At 32.6% G+C, this 19483-nt stretch overlaps 1 protein-coding gene across 1 annotated transcript in view; it reads right to left on the minus strand.

The window, feature by feature from the left end:
- Positions 1-15351, minus strand: part of LOC136043786 (glycoprotein-N-acetylgalactosamine 3-beta-galactosyltransferase 1-like) — a 136903-nt gene extending 121552 nt beyond the window's left edge. Inside the window, exon 1 of the mRNA XM_065728702.1 lies at positions 15312-15351. Within this exon, the coding sequence (XP_065584774.1) occupies positions 15312-15351 (40 nt within the window). The remainder of the gene's footprint in view (positions 1-15311) is intronic.
- Between the last annotated feature and the right edge of the window lie 4132 nt (positions 15352-19483).

The raw sequence follows: 19483 nt of genomic DNA on the forward strand, positions 1-19483 counted from the left end.
CACTTGGGCTATTTTTAACTTTTTTTTCTAGAGTCGCACAAAACCACAGACACACAGCTTTTAAAGAGTAAATTTTGTGTTATTAGCCTTTGATATTGGATACAACGCTATATGCGTTGACTTTAGCAAAGGCAGTATAGCTCCAATACTTTATTGTTCATTTGTTGTTTTCCCCATGTGTAATTCATATGAAAGAGGTCGTCGTTTAAACTTTAAAAGGGGCTAACTGGATTGGAAATCGGAAGTTCTGTCGTAATATTTTAGAGTCAAAAATGATCAGAGAGAAGCTAGTCTCCCCACCCTTCTTCCCAAAAGGCATCTGATATAAGTTTTGTTAGAAATGGTTCAAAGATCAGATAAAAAGATAAGTTAAAACAAAGATCAGTCAAAACACACCCAAAGGGCCAAGGACGGGTGTTTATTTTATGGCAAGGGTTCATATATGGTCCATTTAGAAAGGTTTGCTCATAAAATATTAAGAGAAGGCTTATTTCATTGGGAATTTAGAGTGTAGTTCACTTTTTAAGAGTAAAAAGAGATTGGAGGGTAACTGTCCACCTCCTTCTATGCTTCTTTTATTTATATACATTGAAAATAAATTTAAATTTAGCTGATTTGTTAAAAACAGTTCAAAGATCATGTAACAAAAACAAGACGGTCAACACGGCAACCCAAAAATCAGTGAAAGACTTTTAAGTAATTCATTGGGATTTATATGATGTTTAGAGAAGGGATATTCTCTTAACTGCAGATACTATTAACTTCAGGATAATCTCTTATCTCATTTTATTGGAAATCGAAAATTTTAGTTCACATTTTGAGAGTCAAAAGATATCAAAGGGTAAATAGCCCCCTCACGAACCCATCAGATAAAAATTTTTACATATTTATTTCTTAAAAAATAGTTTAAAAATAAATAATTAAATTCTGGGGCTAATAAATCCCCCACGAGCCTTGGGGAGGCGTTTTAAGTAATGCCTTTGGGGCTTACATGGTTCCTATAGAAAGGATACTCTTTAAACTTCAGAGAACACTCATTTGATTGGAAATCACAAATTCTAGTTCATTTTTCAAAGAAAAAAGAGATCAAACGGCAACTAACCCCCCACACCCTTATAACCCGACCCACTCAATAAACATTTTGAGAGAGCCGTTTTTTTAAAATAATTCGAACACCAGATAATATAAATTCTAGGTTCAATAAAACCAACAAAAGCCCAGTACCAAGTGTTTTAATTCATGCCCAGGTGGCATACGAGGTTTATATACAAAGGGCAATTGCAATAATTCAGGTATATCCTTTGTGATTGGAAATTGAAAGTTCTAGTTATTTTTTTTTGGTCAAAAGGGATCGGAAGGTATTTATCCCCCCACCCCGCACTTACACACACCTCTTTTCTCCCAATATATTTTATCAAAATTTAGAGATTGCCACTTTATTTTTTGAAACAGTCCAACAATGAAATAATGAAATTTTCAGGGTCTTTATAATCCCAAAAGGCTGAGGGAAGGTTGTCGACTTATGTCCCGGGCGCCATATAAAGTTTTCATGGAAAAAGTGTTCAGATAAACCCTAGAGGGGATACCAGTGAATAGAAACTGAAAGTTCAAATTCTTGCTTGAAGATTCAAGAAGTATCCGATTGTAACTAGCCCCCCACCCGTTTTCACTAGCTTTCTATTCCCCAAATTCATTTGATAGTATATATTATAATATAATATAGTTCAAAATAGACCAAAGATCATGTAGCAAAGACTCCAGGGATAACATAGCGTACCAGAGCCTAGGGGCAAGCAATGCAATCTATGCCCCAGGGGCATAGAAGATGTTTAAGGGATGGTAGTATAAGGTTTTCAGGAGGCTAAATCAATAGTAAACCGGAGTTTCTAGTCCCCATTTTAAAGTTAAAATCGATCGGAGGTCAAAATACCCCCCAAGGCTACCTTTTCTCAAAATGTATCTGAAATGGATTTCAAGATATCCATTTTTTGAAAATAGTTCACATACCAAACAACAAAAATAAAACGTTAAAGTTACCCCCTTGAGCTCAAGGGAGGGTCCATTGGTTATTTTACGGAGAGAGATAGTGTTTTATGTAAGGATGGTGGTATAAAGATGAGAGGTGAATCATTTGAAGACAAATTAAAGTTTGTATTTTCATTTTATTATCTCTTTCAAATTCTTAAAATTTCTATAAACTTTTCATGACAAGATTCATCGAAAGTGATCCACGAATAAACACCCATCACTACCATCTTTTCTTCAAATTCTTAAAAAAAAGTTAAGAGATAGCTACTTTTAAGATATTCCTTTGATTAGATGATAAAAATTCAGGGAAAAACTACCCCCCCAAGCCCTACGGAAGGGATATAGCTTATATCTAGTGCATATAAGGTTCTTATGGAGAAGGTGGCTACATAAATTTTGGAGGGGACTCAAATGATTAGAAATTAGAACTTCTACTTTTCTTTTTAAGAATGAAAAGTGATGCAATAGTGACTAACCTCCCTCCACTAGCACCAAACCCATTTTTTCTCAGAGGCTCTTCATGGGAAAAGGATTGTTGTATAAACTTTAAAAGTCGCTCATTCCACTGAAAATCATGAGTGATAGTGCCCTTTTTACGAGTTAAAAGTGACCGGAGGGCGAACAGCCTCCACAGCCTCTTTTTCCTAAATGCATCCGATACAAATTATAGTCTTATTTAAAGGATTCTATAACAAAAACTCCGGAGCAAAAACAGCCCCTCTTGACTAAGAGGGAGGGGTTGTAAGTCATGCTCTCAAGGTATGTATGGTTTATATGGAAAGACGGCTCGTATAAAATTCAGAAAAGATCAATTTGATTAGAAACTGAAAGTGCTCGTTCAATTTTTAAGAATTAAACAAAATCAGAGGTCTACAAACTCCACGCTCTTTTCTCCAAATTTATGGACAAAAGTGTTGAGATGGCCACAAGGATCCAAGGTCGACAAACGCCCAAGAGCCCATTGTTAAGTGTTTTAATTTATGACATTAGTGCATGCATGGCTTTTATATGAAAAGTGGTCACATAATTTTCAGAGGTTGCTGATTTTGATGGGAAATTAAAAGTTCGGTTACCTTTTTAATTTTCAAAAGTAATCGAAAGGCATATCGTTTTCATTAAACCCTCTTCTCCATTAACATATCCGGTGGATTTGAGATATTCATTTTCTTTGAGGTAGTCAAACGATCAAATAAATAGCCTTCGGGGTCAATATCGCCACTTCCCAAACAAGGAAAACTAAGGATTCTAACTTTTTCCCTGGAACCATATGCAGTTCTATGGAAGAAGTGGTCGCTTAAACTTTTAGGGAGAATAAAATAGCTTTAAAATATAAGCTCTAGCTCCAATGAAAAAAAATTAAATCTTATTTTTCCAAGCAGTTTAGCCACCCCTGCTTTTACTTAGGTTACCAATTAAATCAGTTTTGACAACATGTGTTTGGGGTTTCTAGTTTGTTTTTGTTAGCCACCCCTGCTTTTACTTGGGTTACCAATTAAATCAGTTTTCACAACAAATGTTTGGGGTTTCTAATCTGTTTTTGTTATGGCAGTTGTTGAAAGACTTGTAACTCTTATTACTAGCATTATTTATAACAAGTATACTTCTTAATTTAAATTCTCTTAGGTTTTTTCTATATGGTGTGGTTTGTCTGTTATTTTAAGCAGACCAAACTAGTTATTTAGTTCTATTTATGTATTACTAGCATTGTTTGTAATCAGTATTCTTCTTAATTTAATTTTTCTTACGTGCTTCAAACAGTTCGCGGTGACGAATTGTAGTAAGGAGCGACCCGACTGAATAGTAACCAAGCCTTTCGAAAACGTAATTTTGATACCAATTGTTACATCAAAAGAATTACATTTTAATGCTGATTTTCGATATATAAGTTTCATCAAGATTAGGCCTACTCATCAAAGATTATGTGTCTCAGAAAATTTACCTTTTTTTGAAAATAAAAGGAAACACCCCCTAAAAGTCATAGAATCTGAACAAAAACAACACCACTAGATTCAGCATATCAGAGAACTCTAATGTAAAGGTTTCAAGCTCCTATCTACAAAAATGTGAAATTTTGGATTTTTTTCCAGAAGAAAGATCACGGATGCGTGTTTATTTTTTTTTATTTTTTTTCAAAGTTGATTATATCAACCCAGTGGTCCTAAAATGTTGCAAGAGGGCCCATTCTAACATAAATTATAACTTCTAGTGCTTTTTTCAAGTGACCGAAAAAATGGAGTGCACCTAAGGTCCCTCCCACTTTTTTCACCCAAAGCCACTGGATCAAAATTTTGAGATAGACATTATACTCGTAAGACACCTGATATATATGTCTTTGGAGACGGTTTAACCCACCACAGCCCCGGGGGAGGTGCTGCAAATTACAAACATTGACCATTTTTTACATATAGTAATTATTAATTTGAACAGTTTGGGCATTTTTAGTGGGACGTTTTCGCTTTATGGTGGGAGTGAGAGGGGAGGGGATTACGTGGGAGAATCTTTCTATGGAGGAAGAAATCAAATATAAGGAGAATTTCCATGATCAGGGGGGTTATTGGAAGGCATATTCATTTCCTATAAGCCCTCTTCTTCATTAATGCATTTGATGGATTTGAAATAGTCATTTTCTTTGAAATAGGCAAACAATCAAATAAAAAAAAAACTTCACGGTTAATATCCCCACTCCCAAATTGCAAGAAACTAAGGATTTTAATTTTTTTTCCTGGGAGTTCATACAATCTTAGGGAAGAGGTGATCATATAAACTTTGAAGGGGACTAAAGATATTAAAAAATCAAATTTCAAGCTTTTATTTTTAAGAGTCAGTTTTTTTTTAAATTAACTCTTCCAAGCAAATGGCCCATGTCTGCTTTTCCTTGTGTTACCTATTAAATCAGTTTTCAAAACAAGTGTTTAGGGATTCTAGTCTGTTTATATTATCGTAGCAGCTGAAAGACATGTGACTTCTATATTACTATTATTGTTTATAATAAGTGTTTCCTAATTTAAATTCTATTTGATGTTTTCTGTAAGGGAGGGGAGCTTCTGATGCTTTTAAAAAAGGTCCAATACGTTATTTAGGTATACTTTTGTATTATTAGCATTGCTTGTAATAAGTATTCCTCTTAATTTAAGTTCTCTTAGGTGTTTTCTATAAGGTTTGGCTTGTAAGGTGTTTTAAGGGAGACAAACTAGCTATTTAGGTCTACTTCTGTATTACTAGCATTGTTTGTAAGAAGTATTCTTCTGAATTTAAATTCTCTCATGTGTTTTCTATAGTATGGCTTGTGAGGTGTTTCAAGCAGGCCAAAAAGGCAATTTATGTCTACTTCTGTATTACTAGCATTTTATGTAATAAATATTCTTCTTAATCTAAATTCTCTTATTTGTTTTCTACAAGTTGTTCTGTAAACACTTATTATAAACAATAATAGTAATACCGAAGTCATATGTCTTTCACTGCTACGATAACATAAACAGACTAGAAACCCTAAACACTTGTTTTAAAAACTTATTTAATTGGTAACACAAGTAAAAGCAGGCTTGGATCTTATGCTTGGATGAGTAAAATTTAAAAAAACTGACTCTTAAAAATAGAAGCTAGAAATTTGATTTTCCTAATATGTCTTTTAATATGCCTTCCGATAACTTTTGAAAATTCAAAAGGTAACTTGAACTTTCAATTTCCCATCAAATCCACCTCTGAATTTTATTTGATTACTCCTCACATAAAAGCCGTATATGCATCAAGGCCATAACTTAAAACACCTGCCAATGGGGTCAAGGGCGTTTTCTAGATTTTGGAGTACTTGTTATCAAATGTTTGAAGTCCTTTCAATAAAACATCCATCTCAAAATTTTTTATTTGATGGAGTCTGGAAGAAAATGCATGTGGCTAGTTGACATCCGATCTCTTTTGATTTTTAAAAAGTTATGGAAAAACTTTCAACTTTCAATGAAACTAATCTTTTCTGAATCTTATACAAACAGCCCTTCCATGAAATCCATATATACTCCCAGAAAATGACTTAAAATACCTGCCTCACAGCCCTTGGGGTTGTTTTAAACCCCACAGTTGTTGTTATCTAATACTTTAACTAACATTATAATTTTTATTTGATGCATTTGGGGGGGGGGGGGGGGACCGTAGAGGCTATTGGCACTTTGATAACTTTTGACTCGTAAAAAGGACACAATAACTTATGATTTTCAACCGAATTCCAAAGTTCTTTCCAAACTGTGTACAAACTATTCCTTTCCCATGAAGTGCCTCTGGCAAAAAACGGCCTTGGGGCTGGTGGGGGGAGGCTAGTCACTATCGAAACACTTTCAATTGTTAAGAAGGAAATAAGCACTTTTATTGGATGCATTTGGCGGGAAAAGACCTTAGAGGCTATTTGCACTTTGATCACTTTTGAATCGTAAATAGGAAACAATAACCTATGATTTTCAATCGAATTCCAAAGCTCCTTCCAAGGTTTGTACGACTATTCCTTTCCCATGAGGTACCTATGGCAAAAAATAGCCTGGGACTGGTGGGGAGGCTATTCACTTAAGAAGTGAATTAAGTTAAGAGGGGAAACAGTAATTTTATTGGATGTGTTTGGGGGAAAAGGCCATAGAGGCTATTTGTACTTTGATCACTTTCTGACTCGTTAAAAAGGGACACAATAACTTATGAATTTCAATCGAATTCCAGAGCTCTCTCCGAAGTTTGCCAACTATTCCTTTCCCGTGATGTGGCCTTTGGCAAAAAATAGTCTTGGGGTTGGTGGGGGGAGGTTAGTCACTATCACATAGCCTTTGATTGTTAAGAAGGGAATTAGCACTTTTAATTTCAAATCGTTCGAGTCCCCTCAATATTATGTGTGACCACTTTCTCCATAAGAGTTTTTTAATGTTCTAGGCATAAATTCAATCCCTTCTGTGGGAATTTTGGGGGGGGGAGGGGGTATTTTTACCCTTAGAATTTAGAGTCATTCAAAAAAGTGAATATCTCTATATTTTTATTCTGATGCATATTGGGAAAAAGGGGCGGTTGGTGTATGCTCACTGAGTGCTATTTGATGGCTCTTGTCATCAAAGGTAATAGAAACTTGTAAACTTGTTAGAGATGAAAAGACAAAAATAAAAACTTTAATTTCCCTTCAAACGATTCACCTCTCATGCGTATGTGACCACCTCTTACATAAAACTTTTTCTCTATCCTTAGCCAGATGAGTTTTACTGACAGTTACAGGAGCAAAAAGACAGGGTCCCAGGTGGAAATATCCTTTTTTTTACAAGGAGATTGTAATCCCCAGGTTGGTAGAAATAGTGATAGATGGTGTCCAGGCCCATGTGAGTTTGGTATAGGAAAAGAAAACAGTAATGGCTACAGAATTTTGCAATTTTGTATATACAGCAACCTAGTTATAACCAATGCAGTGCTTGGTCATAGAATATCTTATAGGCGGACATGGTATTCATAGGATGGTAAGGCAGAAAACCTTTCTGACTCAGTTATTGTAAACCAGAATCAATAGAAGATATTAGTGAATATAGGAGTGCTGTTATTGATGTTAAAAGTAAAGATCACCATCTAGTAATGTTTAGGGTTAAAATCTGCCTAATCTGTCAAGATTAGAATACTCGAAACTACAGTGATGACAGTGGTCAAGTATGACTCTAAAGCCTGGGTACTCCGAAAAGCGTATGAAAATTTACTAGACATTTTCCAGAGAAATTGCCTACAGATTGTTCTGGTTACCCAGCTGACTGACCGTAATTCAAACAGTAGGCTGTGCAAAAAATATAGGCCAATCCCACTTACTAGGGCTATAGTGAATGAAAGGTTGAGGCGGCTAGGCCACGTTTTGCAGATGAGAAGATTGTCCTTTACGGTTAGCCTTCTAGGGCTAAACTGAAGGCAGGTCGTTCTCATCATTGGTGAAAGGGTGTCATAAATGACGATTTAATAAAAATGGGAACTTCCTCTGAGGGTTTAAAGAGGGAGCTTTTAAATAGACTGGGTTGGAAATTGAGCGTTCGTAGCTCTGTTGCCCTCAGGAGGATGGGTTCTGGGTTGAATTATTAGAAATAGTTGTAGTAAATAAGGCTTATTAAATGGATGGTAGAATAAACTTCAGATAGCTCATTCGATTAAAACTTGGAATTTCTAGTACCCTTTTTAAGAATCAAAAGTAATCAAATAGCAACTATCCCGTTACCCCCAGTCCTAGTTTTCCCTAAGCGTATTCAATCACAATTTTGAGATAATTGTCTTTCTTGTCCATAATAGTATCAAAAAAAAACAACAAATACTTTAGGTTTGACACCACTTTCTAAAACCAGTAGGCAATTGCTATGAGTTATACACAGGGAACGTATAAGGTCCTTATGCAAGGGGTTGTCATTTAAAATTCAAAGGTGACTCATGTCATGGAAATTGAAACCTCTAGTTATCTTTTTAAGTGTCAAAAGTGGATCATCTAACCCTCCAGCTCTCAAAAGTACTTTTTCCCCAAACGTATTCAACCAAAATTTTTCGATTCTAATTTTTCTAAATAGTCCAACAATCAGATAGCAAAACTTCAGGATAAAAAAAATCTCCCTGGAGTTCAGTGGTAGGGTTATAAGGTATGCTCGTGGGCATGTAAGGTTCTTATGAAAAAGGTCAACTTTGGAGGAAACTCAAATAACTATAATTTCTAACTAGTAGTTCCATTTTTGAGATCCTGAAGTAACTTCAGGATCTTCAGGATCTTACCAGCCCCCCAGGAGGGGGCTGGTAACAACCAGCCCCCTCCCACCGAAAATTCTTCTTCCAAATATGTCTGATTTAAATTTTTACATTTTTAATTTAACCGAAACAGACCAAAGTCCACATAATACAAATTCTTGTGTTTTCAAACACCCTCCCCTGGAAATTGGTGCAAGTTAAGTAAATTATGCTATAGGGCCATATTAGATATTTTACGGAAGGAGAGATCATATAACTTCGCTTTAGGCTCATTCTATTAGAAATTATAAGCTATAGATCCCCTTTAAGAATCAAAAGGAACCAGAGGACAACTAGCCTTCCTACCATCTTTACCACAAATCCATCTGATCAAATTGTTGAGATGGCCATGTTGTTAAAATAAGTAAAAAATTGGATAACACAAACTCCAGGGTCAATGTGCGACAAGCACTGATACTTACCGCTATTCGTAATACTAAATTAATAATGTACCCAGAACCCTTGGGCAAGTGTTGTATGTTATTTCAGGGAAGGCATATAATATTCTTATGAGAGGGGTTTCAAAATACATCGAAGATCAGATAAACCCACCCATCCCCTTCAAAAACTTATGCACAAAATTTCATCTAAGACTCAAGTGAGCTTACCCCTGGTCAAGCGGGCTAATGCTAGCTATGGTCAAGCGGGAAAATTATACTACATGTGTCACATTACATCCTCTCTAGCTTGAAAGTTCAATATTCAGTATATTGTTATTCTGAAATTCTCTGGTTGTCTTAGAATGTTCAAACGATAGTAACTTGGCCCTCTTTGAGAAAAATCATAATTTGATGAAACATATTGGAAAGAATGCCACTGTACCGTAGTAGAATTTTTTTGAACACAATGGGAAAAAATGCCACTGTACTGTAGTATTTTTTTTTTTTTACAACTGACAGAGCGCACAAAAACTCAAAGTTCTATTTGAAGAAATTTTTTTATTTTTGTGGATCATTGATTTTACACTATAATCTCTGGAAAAAAGAACAACTAATATTAATGATATTGCTTCTAAGAAAAAAGAAATGGCTTTTTTTTGCAGATAGGAGCTTGACACTTCTGTAATACGTATATCTGACACATCCAATTTTACAGTGGATTTTTATCATAGTCATTTTACTTGATGAAATTGTTTCACCCATTTGTAAAACAATGGGAGAATTTGTTTCAGTCTTGCAGCATTCGCTTTGGAACTGCATACTTTTAGACACTTGGAATTATCATGGAAACTTAATTTTTTTCACATATTAATTTATTATGAAGACTTTTTATTCTTGGAGCTCCAATTACTCTTCGCGTGAATCACTCCTTACATACAGTTTGTCACAAAGCACTGGTTGACTTACAAAATTACTTAGACACCAAAAAAACGGATCAAAAATCAATCATACTTACTATTCACAGCCGAATCTTTTAATCCAATGTAGGAAGTGTTGGAGTGTTTAACTTTTGAAAATGATGTTCTTTTTCAACGAGCTTTGCCACCACTTCTTTGTATCTAGATTAATTTCAAGTATAGAGTATATTTAGGATATATATACCGATCGTAATTTTAATAAATTTAGGTTAAGGACTGTTACATTTTGCATAATAGTAATTGGGCCTGCCCACTTTTGGATTGGCTTAGTGGTATATTAAAACTCCAAGGATTAAATACTAGCTTTATTTAGAGAGTCATCCAAGAGAAAATATACAAAGAACTTGAATATAAATCTGTAATAAAACGTTGAAAAATTAGACAATTTATTGAGACAAGCTTAGAAAAAAGATTTGAAATCTTATGATGCTATGCCATCAAATGACACAGAAAAACAGAATAAAAAACAAGAACTGAAATGCTCTTAAGATGAGTCAAGAGCATTTTGCGAAAATCACAAATAAGATTTCCCTCATCTCCAAACAGAAGGAAAAAAGTGAGGAGGCAAGCTAGCTGAAGTAATTTAAATTTTTATACGCCTTATATATGTATATATATATATATATATATATATATATATATATATATATATATATATATATATATATATATATATATATAAAAATATATATATATATATATATATATATATATATATATATATATATATTTATATATATATATATATATATATATATATATATATATATATATATATAAATATATATATATATATATATATATATATATATATATATATATATATATATATATATATATATATATATATATATATATATATATATATATATATATATATATATATATATATATATATATTATATATATATATATATATATATATATATATATATATATATATATATATATATATATATATATATAATATATATATATATATATATATATATATATATATATATATATATAATAATAAATATATAAATATATATATATATATATAATATATATATATATATATATATATATTATATATATATATATATATATATATATATATATATATATATATATATATATATATATATATATATATATATATATATATATAAATATATATATATATATATATAAATATTTATATATATATATATATATATATATATATATATATATATATATATATATATATATATATATATATATATATATATATATATATATATATATATATTTATATATATATATATATATATATATATATATATATATATATATATATATATATATATATATATATATATATATATATATATATATATATATATATATATATATATATATAAATATTTATATATATATATATATATATATATATATATATATATATATATATATATATATATATATATATATATATATATATATATATATATATATATATATATATATATATTTATATATATATATATATATATATATATATATATATATATATATATATATATATATATATATATATATATATATATATATATATATATATATATATATATATATATATATATATATATATATATATATATATATATATATATATATATATATATTTATATATATATATGTATATACGTCATTTGAAAATACAGCCCATAAAGAACGATTTATAGTTATTAACAGGAATTTTGGTTTTTCCTATCGAATTATGCTTGAAAATTGAATCTAAAATGATACCTGCTATTACAAAACTTTTTATTTGACTTTAACTTTATTAAACAACAAACAAAATACATAAATCTCGTACAAAGGAGACAAGGACACAACTCCTTTTGTCTCCTTTAACAATTGAGGGAGAAAAAGAGGACGATAATACACTTCAATAACTCACGAGGAGTACATAGAGAAAGAGAGATGGAGTGAGAGTGGAAGAGAGAGAGAAGAAGTGAAAAAATAGACTCATGCAGACACGGATAGGACCTATAAACTGAATTAGAAATAAATCACTTTACGTTCAGTCTCCGCTACAATATGCAGAAAAAAACAACTCTTTCAATTTCTTTTTACCTGTATAGAGTGATGGTGACACACTTATTAAATTAAATAGTTTATATTTATTTACAATCTCAGAAAGTTGTCAGAAAGGGTTAATTCTGAAAAATTTGAAAAAATTAGGTATTTTTAGCTTACGAACGGGTTATTGGATCTCAATGAAATTTGATATTTAGAAGGATATCGTGTCTCAGATCTCTTATTTCAAATCCCAACCAGATCTGGTAGCAGGGGGGGGGAGAGTTGGGAGGGGAAAACCTAAAACTTGGAAAACACTTAGAGCGGAGGGATAATTATGAAACTTGGTAGGAAAAATCAGCACAATTCCTAGATATATGATTGACATAACCGAAAGCGACCAACTCTCTTTGGAGTAGTTGGGGGGGGGGGTTAATTCTGAAAATTAGAAAAATGAGGTATTTTTAAATTACAAACGGGTGATCGGATCTCATTGAAATTTAAAATTTAGAAGGATTTCTTGTCTCAAAGCTCTTATTTTAAGTCCCGGTTGGATCTGGTGACATTGGGGGGAGTTTCGGGTGGGGAACCTAAAATCATGGAAAACGCTTAGATTAGAGGGATCGGGGTGAAACTTGGTGGGAAAAATAAGTGAAAGTCTTAAAAACTTGATTTACATAATTGGAGTGGATCTGCTCTATGGGGGGGAGGGGGGGTTAGTTCTGAAAAATTAGAAAAAATGACGTATTTTTAACTTATGAAGGAGTGATTGGATTCTCAAGACACTTCATATTTAGAAGGACCTTGTGACTCAGATCTCTTAATTTAAATCTGAACCAGATCCAGCGTAATTGGGGGGGGGCAGTTAAGGGGAACTGGAAATCTTAGAAAATACTTAAAGCGGTGAGATCAGGATATAAATGGATGGAAAGAAGAAAAACTTGTCTAAGACCCGTAACTGACATAATCAGACAGCATCTGCTCTCTTTGGTAAAGTTGGGGGGGGGGGGTAATTTGAAAATTTAGGTATTTGTTATTTACGAAAGGGTGACCAGATCTTAATGAAGTTTGATATTTAGAAGGGTCTTGCACTTTGAAACTCTAATTTCAAATTCCGACCAGATCCTATGACATTGGGGGGAGTTGGGGGGGGGGGGGGAACGGAATTCTTGGAAAACGTGAAAATTGGGATATTTTTATTTTACGAATAGTGATCGGATCTGAATGAAATTGATATTTAGAAGGAATTCATGTCTCAGAGCTTTTATTTGAAATCCCAACCAGATCTTTTGAGATTTTGGGGAGTTGGAGGGGAAATCCTGGAAAACACTTGGAGTTGAGGAATCGGGATGAAGTTTGGTGGATAGGATAAGCAAATTTCCTTGATACGTGACTGACGGAACCGTACTGGCTTTACTCTCTTTGGAGGAGTTAGAGGAGGGGTTCAGTGATTTTGTGAGTTTAGTGCTTCTGGATGTGCTAAGACGATGAAAATTGGTAGGCTTCCCAGGGAGCTTCACAAATTGACTTGATAAAGTCATTTTCCCAGATTCGACCATCTGGGGGGGGGGTAGAGGGAGAGAACAAATTAGAAAAAATTAGGTATTTATAACATACGAGTGGGTGATCAGATCTTAATGAATTTTGATGTTTAGAAAGACATCTTGACTCAGAGCTCTTATTTTAAATCCTGACCGGCCTTAAGCCCTTTATTTTCCTTTAGATCAATCTATTGATTCATAGAATTTTGATAGAGCCCATACCAAATGATCTATTGGCTCTTAGCTCTTCTAGCCTCGTGACAAGTGCCATATGAGCTCTTAGTTCTTGTTAATAAAAGGAAAAAGAAACTTATTCTTTGTTCTTTATAAATGGCTATCTTTATTTTCTTCCAAGAGTTTTATGTTACTGAAAAAGTTATCCCTACACTGGATTTCTAAGAACCATATGCCTATATTAAGGTGAAAAACTTGCTGTATATGAAGAATATCAGGAAATTAGAAAGGGCTTTTAGTTTCAGATAATTCTTTTGTCTTCCTAAGGTGTGTTAAAAAGGTCCAGGATTCCTATTGACTTGTTTTGGACAATTTTTATCCTTTATAATGGAATGGAATGTCAACATTCAAACGGTCAAACAAAATTTTAAATAATATCTAACCAATAAAAAATATAGTTTGTTTCATTATTTGGTAAGGAAACAGGAACATTACTTTATGCAAACAACCTAAATTCCACGACACTTTGCCTCGAGTTTACTAATACGAGCGATAAAAAGCAAAGTCGAGTCTTTGAAGATACCTAAGTATCTAAATACATCCACTCTTTTTATGGAGGAAGTTCGAATACTTTATACTTGGTTGTATATGATACCACTCGTAGGTCATCCTCGTTCCCAGCCTTCAAACTAATTGCTGTGTCATCAGCAAACAATATTAGTAAATCATTTTCCAAAGGCATGCATTTTTGAAGATCATTTATGTAGATAAAAAAGAAATAAGATCTCGCTAACTCAAGAGCTGTTCTACATATTCCTATATACAATAAATTATCGAATAGAATTGCATGTTCTATTGCGTTAAAAAAAAAAATTATTGTCAGTAAATATAGTTGCCAGCAAAAAACTATCATCCGTAGTATGTGATGAGAAATTATTAAGCAGGTACTGCTTTCTCTATTGACCTAACACAAGAAACTAAACTGATTGGCAGAAAATAGTTATTCTTTACCAGAAATGACGTAAATCTACTCTTCATGATTTTTTCAAAAACTTTAGAAACATATGATAAAATATTAATAGGCCTATAGTCATTTGGATTATCTTAATCACCTTTTTTAAACAAAGGTAAAACCTTAGCTACTTTAAGACAAACTGAAAAAAAAAATTTGAGTCAAGAACTAAAAATAATTAAAAATGGCTGACTAAGTACCTAAGATAATTCTTAAAACAGAGAATACGACATACCGTCACAACCAATCGAAAATCTTTTTTTCAAACTAGTAATTGCTCTTTGAAATTCCATGAGCTGGATAGGGTATACAAATATATATTCATCTAGTTTATTTAGAATATATTTTCTATGATTATGTGTTCCAACAGAAATTTGATCGACCCGATTACGTCCAATTGTCCTAGGATCGCTAGCCAATGCTTCTGCCATTGCTCTCTCATCAGTTATTTTAACTCCTTCACTATTTTTAGTGTGAGATGGAGTATTTCTTCTTTTGACATATTTTATTCTATCATTTATTTTTTTCAATGTGTTCCACGGTGAATCGTATTAAAGAATTTCTTTTGATAATATTTTGCTTCTGCCTCTTTGAGAACAAAAGTTAACTGATTATTATGTTTTTAAAAGTTTTCAATATTAATTTCATTTCGATACTACATCTTCACCTTATATAGTCAATTTTTTTTCTTTTCTACTATTTAACAAGCTTTGAGTAGCCCATGGACTACGAGGTAAACCCTGACTTTTTCTAATACCAAAGGACATACTTGGTCAAATACTTGGTTAAACTTACTTCAAATTAAAAGAATTGACTGATTAAGCTTTACTTTTGGTTCATTATTAATTAAGTAAAATACAGGTGGGACCACTGGGGGGATAAAAGCACTAAATCCCTTTACTCTAATTTCTTTTTGTTTAATTGTAAGTGAATTGCAATTGCTAAGAACTTCTTTTGTCACATCATCTACCATGTTGATATAAAAGGATCCTCACCCAACTCCTCCTCTGAACGTGTTTTAACTTATTTTTTTGTTTCTCCGAAGCGTACGAAATTTTTCCTTATCATCCTAATGCTGGATTTTAAGAAACCGATTTTTAAGCTCAAATAGCTCAAATCGGATATCAATTCCAAGGTGGGAAAGTCAGGTATCAACATGGTCTGTAGCCCTCGATTTGATTTATTTGTATTGTTCCATAGGACTCTAGATGTTAATTTATCCAAATCTCTCTCCCTTTCAATTTGGTATAGTAATGCCAATTTTTTTCTCATTGATACTAGATAATTCCTTTTCTTGAACCATTCTTGCTAATTCTAGATCTATAACGCAAGATTTTAGGGATTCTAAACCAGATTTAATGTCAACGATTTCCATTTTTATTTCAAAATATTTAGTTGCTTCGACAATTTCAAGGATTTAATCTAGCTTTGAGGTATTACTAGTCGCTTCCGTGGATCCACATGAGTCAACACCAGGTAAAAATCGTCTAAAAAACAAAATTTCCAGTGAAATGCACGGTGATGAACCTTGAATTAATTGGATAATAACAAAAAATTCCTTGTGAACTATTTTGTACTATTTTACACAATAGTGCATTGACTTTTCGATTGTGATAGTGGCTATCAATTGAATTTGGAAATAAATTTTGAAATTATAAATTAATAGTTAGAAAATAGTTATGCCAGAACTAGTGAAATATAAAAGTAAAATATATTTATGTATTTTTACATATAAATATATAAAGAGCTCTATTAAGATATTATTCACCGCGACATTCCATAAGCATATTAAGGTCTGCTGAAGAAGCTACTAAATTCCCTAAGGTTACAAAAAATAATGAAAAAATGAGTTAGAAAAGTTAATGAAATCACTAGTCCAGACGACAAGAACCGTAGTGACATTCGTATTGTTTTGAGAAGAGAAGTTAACTATAAAGGTCCATTCAAAGAGCCCGGCTACTGCATATACTAGCGATGACTATCGACTTTCATTCCCACAAAGTGATAATGCTGTCTCGCCGTACGTCCTACAAGTACAAGATGTTTTACTGCCAAGTGAATTAGGACCTTAGGGTCATATCCAGTTACATGGAATATGCAAAGTTAATAAGATATAGTTGACAATATATTACAAGATATACGTGATCTGGATAATATTGTTTTAGTTGAGACAGCACAGTGAAGATTCAATGCCAACTTTCAAAGATTATTCAGTAGAAAAATTACTAGAAAAGCGGCTGAAAATATGATATATTATGGTGGTATATTAATTTTAATTGAGCAGGGTTGTTTACAAATTTATTTACATATTTCTAGAAATTCAGAAAATATTCTATGGTATGGAATTCCTCTTACAAAGGGTGAAATTTTGATGCTCGGAGTAGTATTTATAGCTCCTCAGAATAGCTCATACAGTTATGAATCAACATGGGATCTGCTTGAGGAAGATTGAAGATATTTACTTGTCAACATGAAAATGAATATTTTTTAGTTGTGGTAGATTTTAACGCTTATATTGGGTTGTGCAATGAAATGAATGAATCTTCTTTTGTAAGAGAGCCTGATTTGATATTTGATTTAAAAAATACCTTCTTTTGTAGGAATTCCTGATTTGATACCTGATATTTATAAGACATCCAGAAGTAGCAAGGAATTTAAAAGAAAGGTTATTTGTTAGGGTAAAAGGTTTCTCTAGCTATGCTCTGATTTTGATCTTGTGGTTGGAAGTGGATGCTTTGGTAGGGATGCAGATATTGGTGAGTTTACCTTTGTGTCAAGGAGAAATCCAAGCATAATTGATCATATATTGGTTGGCGTCGAGCTTGTGAAATACACAATGGGCGTTGAGGTTCTAATATCATAGGGTCGGATCATTTTCCAGTAGTGTTTAAACTAAGCCTTATAACGGAAATCGTGGAGAATACAAATGTACTTAAGTTGAGTAATGATGATTTAGAAAGAAAATGATTATCATAAGAAGCCTTTAAAGAAAAAAACGGTCGGTGAGGAGCTGGAGTTATTTGCAAATGAACTTTTAAGGCCCGAAGAAATTTAAAGGCTTGAAATTATGTACATATCATCAATTGATGACTCTGAGTGAATTGGCTTCAAGTATTGATAATTTTACTCAAACGCCTGAAAGGTTAAATCAGAAAATAAATGTAAATTTCTTTGACAATGAGTGTAAAGATATGAAACATTATCTAGAAGAATTACTAGAGGCAGTTATAAACTACTGTTCCTTTGAGGAAAATCTTGAATTATTGTTGATATCTAAGGAAAAAAGAAGAGAATATAAAAGGTTGATCAAACAGACTGTGGTAACGAACCGTTGTAAGGAGCGACCCGGCTCGATAGTAAACGAAACTCTAGAATGTAGAATTTTTATGCTAATAGATACATGAAAAGAATTGGATTCTTATGCTGATTTTAAATCTATAAGTTTCTATGAGTTTCTTACTTATCAAAACATAGGAACCTGAGAAAATTCACCTTATTTTGGAAAACAGGGGGAAACACCCTCTAAAAGCTATTGATATCTTTAATGAAAACCACCATCTTAATAAAATCACACCATCGCATTCAGCGTATGAGAAAAACCTAAAGTAGGGGTTCCAAGTATCTATCTACAAAAATGTAGAAGTTTCTTATTTTTTTTGCCAGAAGACTGTTCACCGGTGCGTGTTTATGTGTTTTTTGTGCTTTTTTTTTTCACGGGTGATCTTATCTACCCAGTGGTCCTATAAATTTGCAAGAAAGCTCATTATAACGGAAATTAAAAGTTCTAGTTCCCTTTTGAGTGACCAAAACATTGGAGGGCGCCTAAACTGCCTCCCACCCTCATTTTTTTCCAAAGTCAACGGGTAAAAATTTTAAGATAGCCATTTTGTTCAGCACAGTCGACAAACCTATTAACTATTTTTCATTGGACTGCTTACTCCCTCAGAGCCCCGGGTGAGGGACTGCAAGTTACAAACTTAGACTTTTTTTTCAAACAGTTTGTAGTAACAAACTGTAGTAGGGAGTGACCCGGATCAATAGTGAACAAGATTCTCAAAAACGGTATCAAAATTCTCGAAGCATTTTGATATCAATAGCTTAATCCTAAGAATTTTATTTTAATGCTGATTTTAAAGATATACGGTTCATCAAGATTAGTCTTACCCATCAAACGTTACGAGCACGAGAAAAATTTGTCATATTTTTTAAGCCGGGGAGAAAAAACCCCAAAAATTTGTAGAATCTTAACGAAAATCACACCATCAGATTCAACGTATTAGATTACCCTATATTAGAAGTTTAAAGCTCCTATCTACAAAAACGTGGAATTTTGTGTTTTTCCTAGAAGGTAGATCACCGATGCGTGTTTATTTGTTTGTTTTTTTCGTCCAGGGGTGATGGCATCGACAAAGTGGTCCTAGAATGTCGTCAGAGGGCTCACTCTAACGGAATTGAAAATTCCTACAGTTCTTTTTAAGTAACCCAAGAAATTGGAGGACACCTAGGCCCCCTCCTATGCTAACTATTTTCACAGAGTCACCAGATCAAAATTCTGAGACATTG

Source organism: Artemia franciscana, unplaced genomic scaffold (assembly GCF_032884065.1).
Source record: "Artemia franciscana unplaced genomic scaffold, ASM3288406v1 Scaffold_995, whole genome shotgun sequence".
Lineage (NCBI taxonomy): Eukaryota > Metazoa > Arthropoda > Branchiopoda > Anostraca > Artemiidae > Artemia > Artemia franciscana.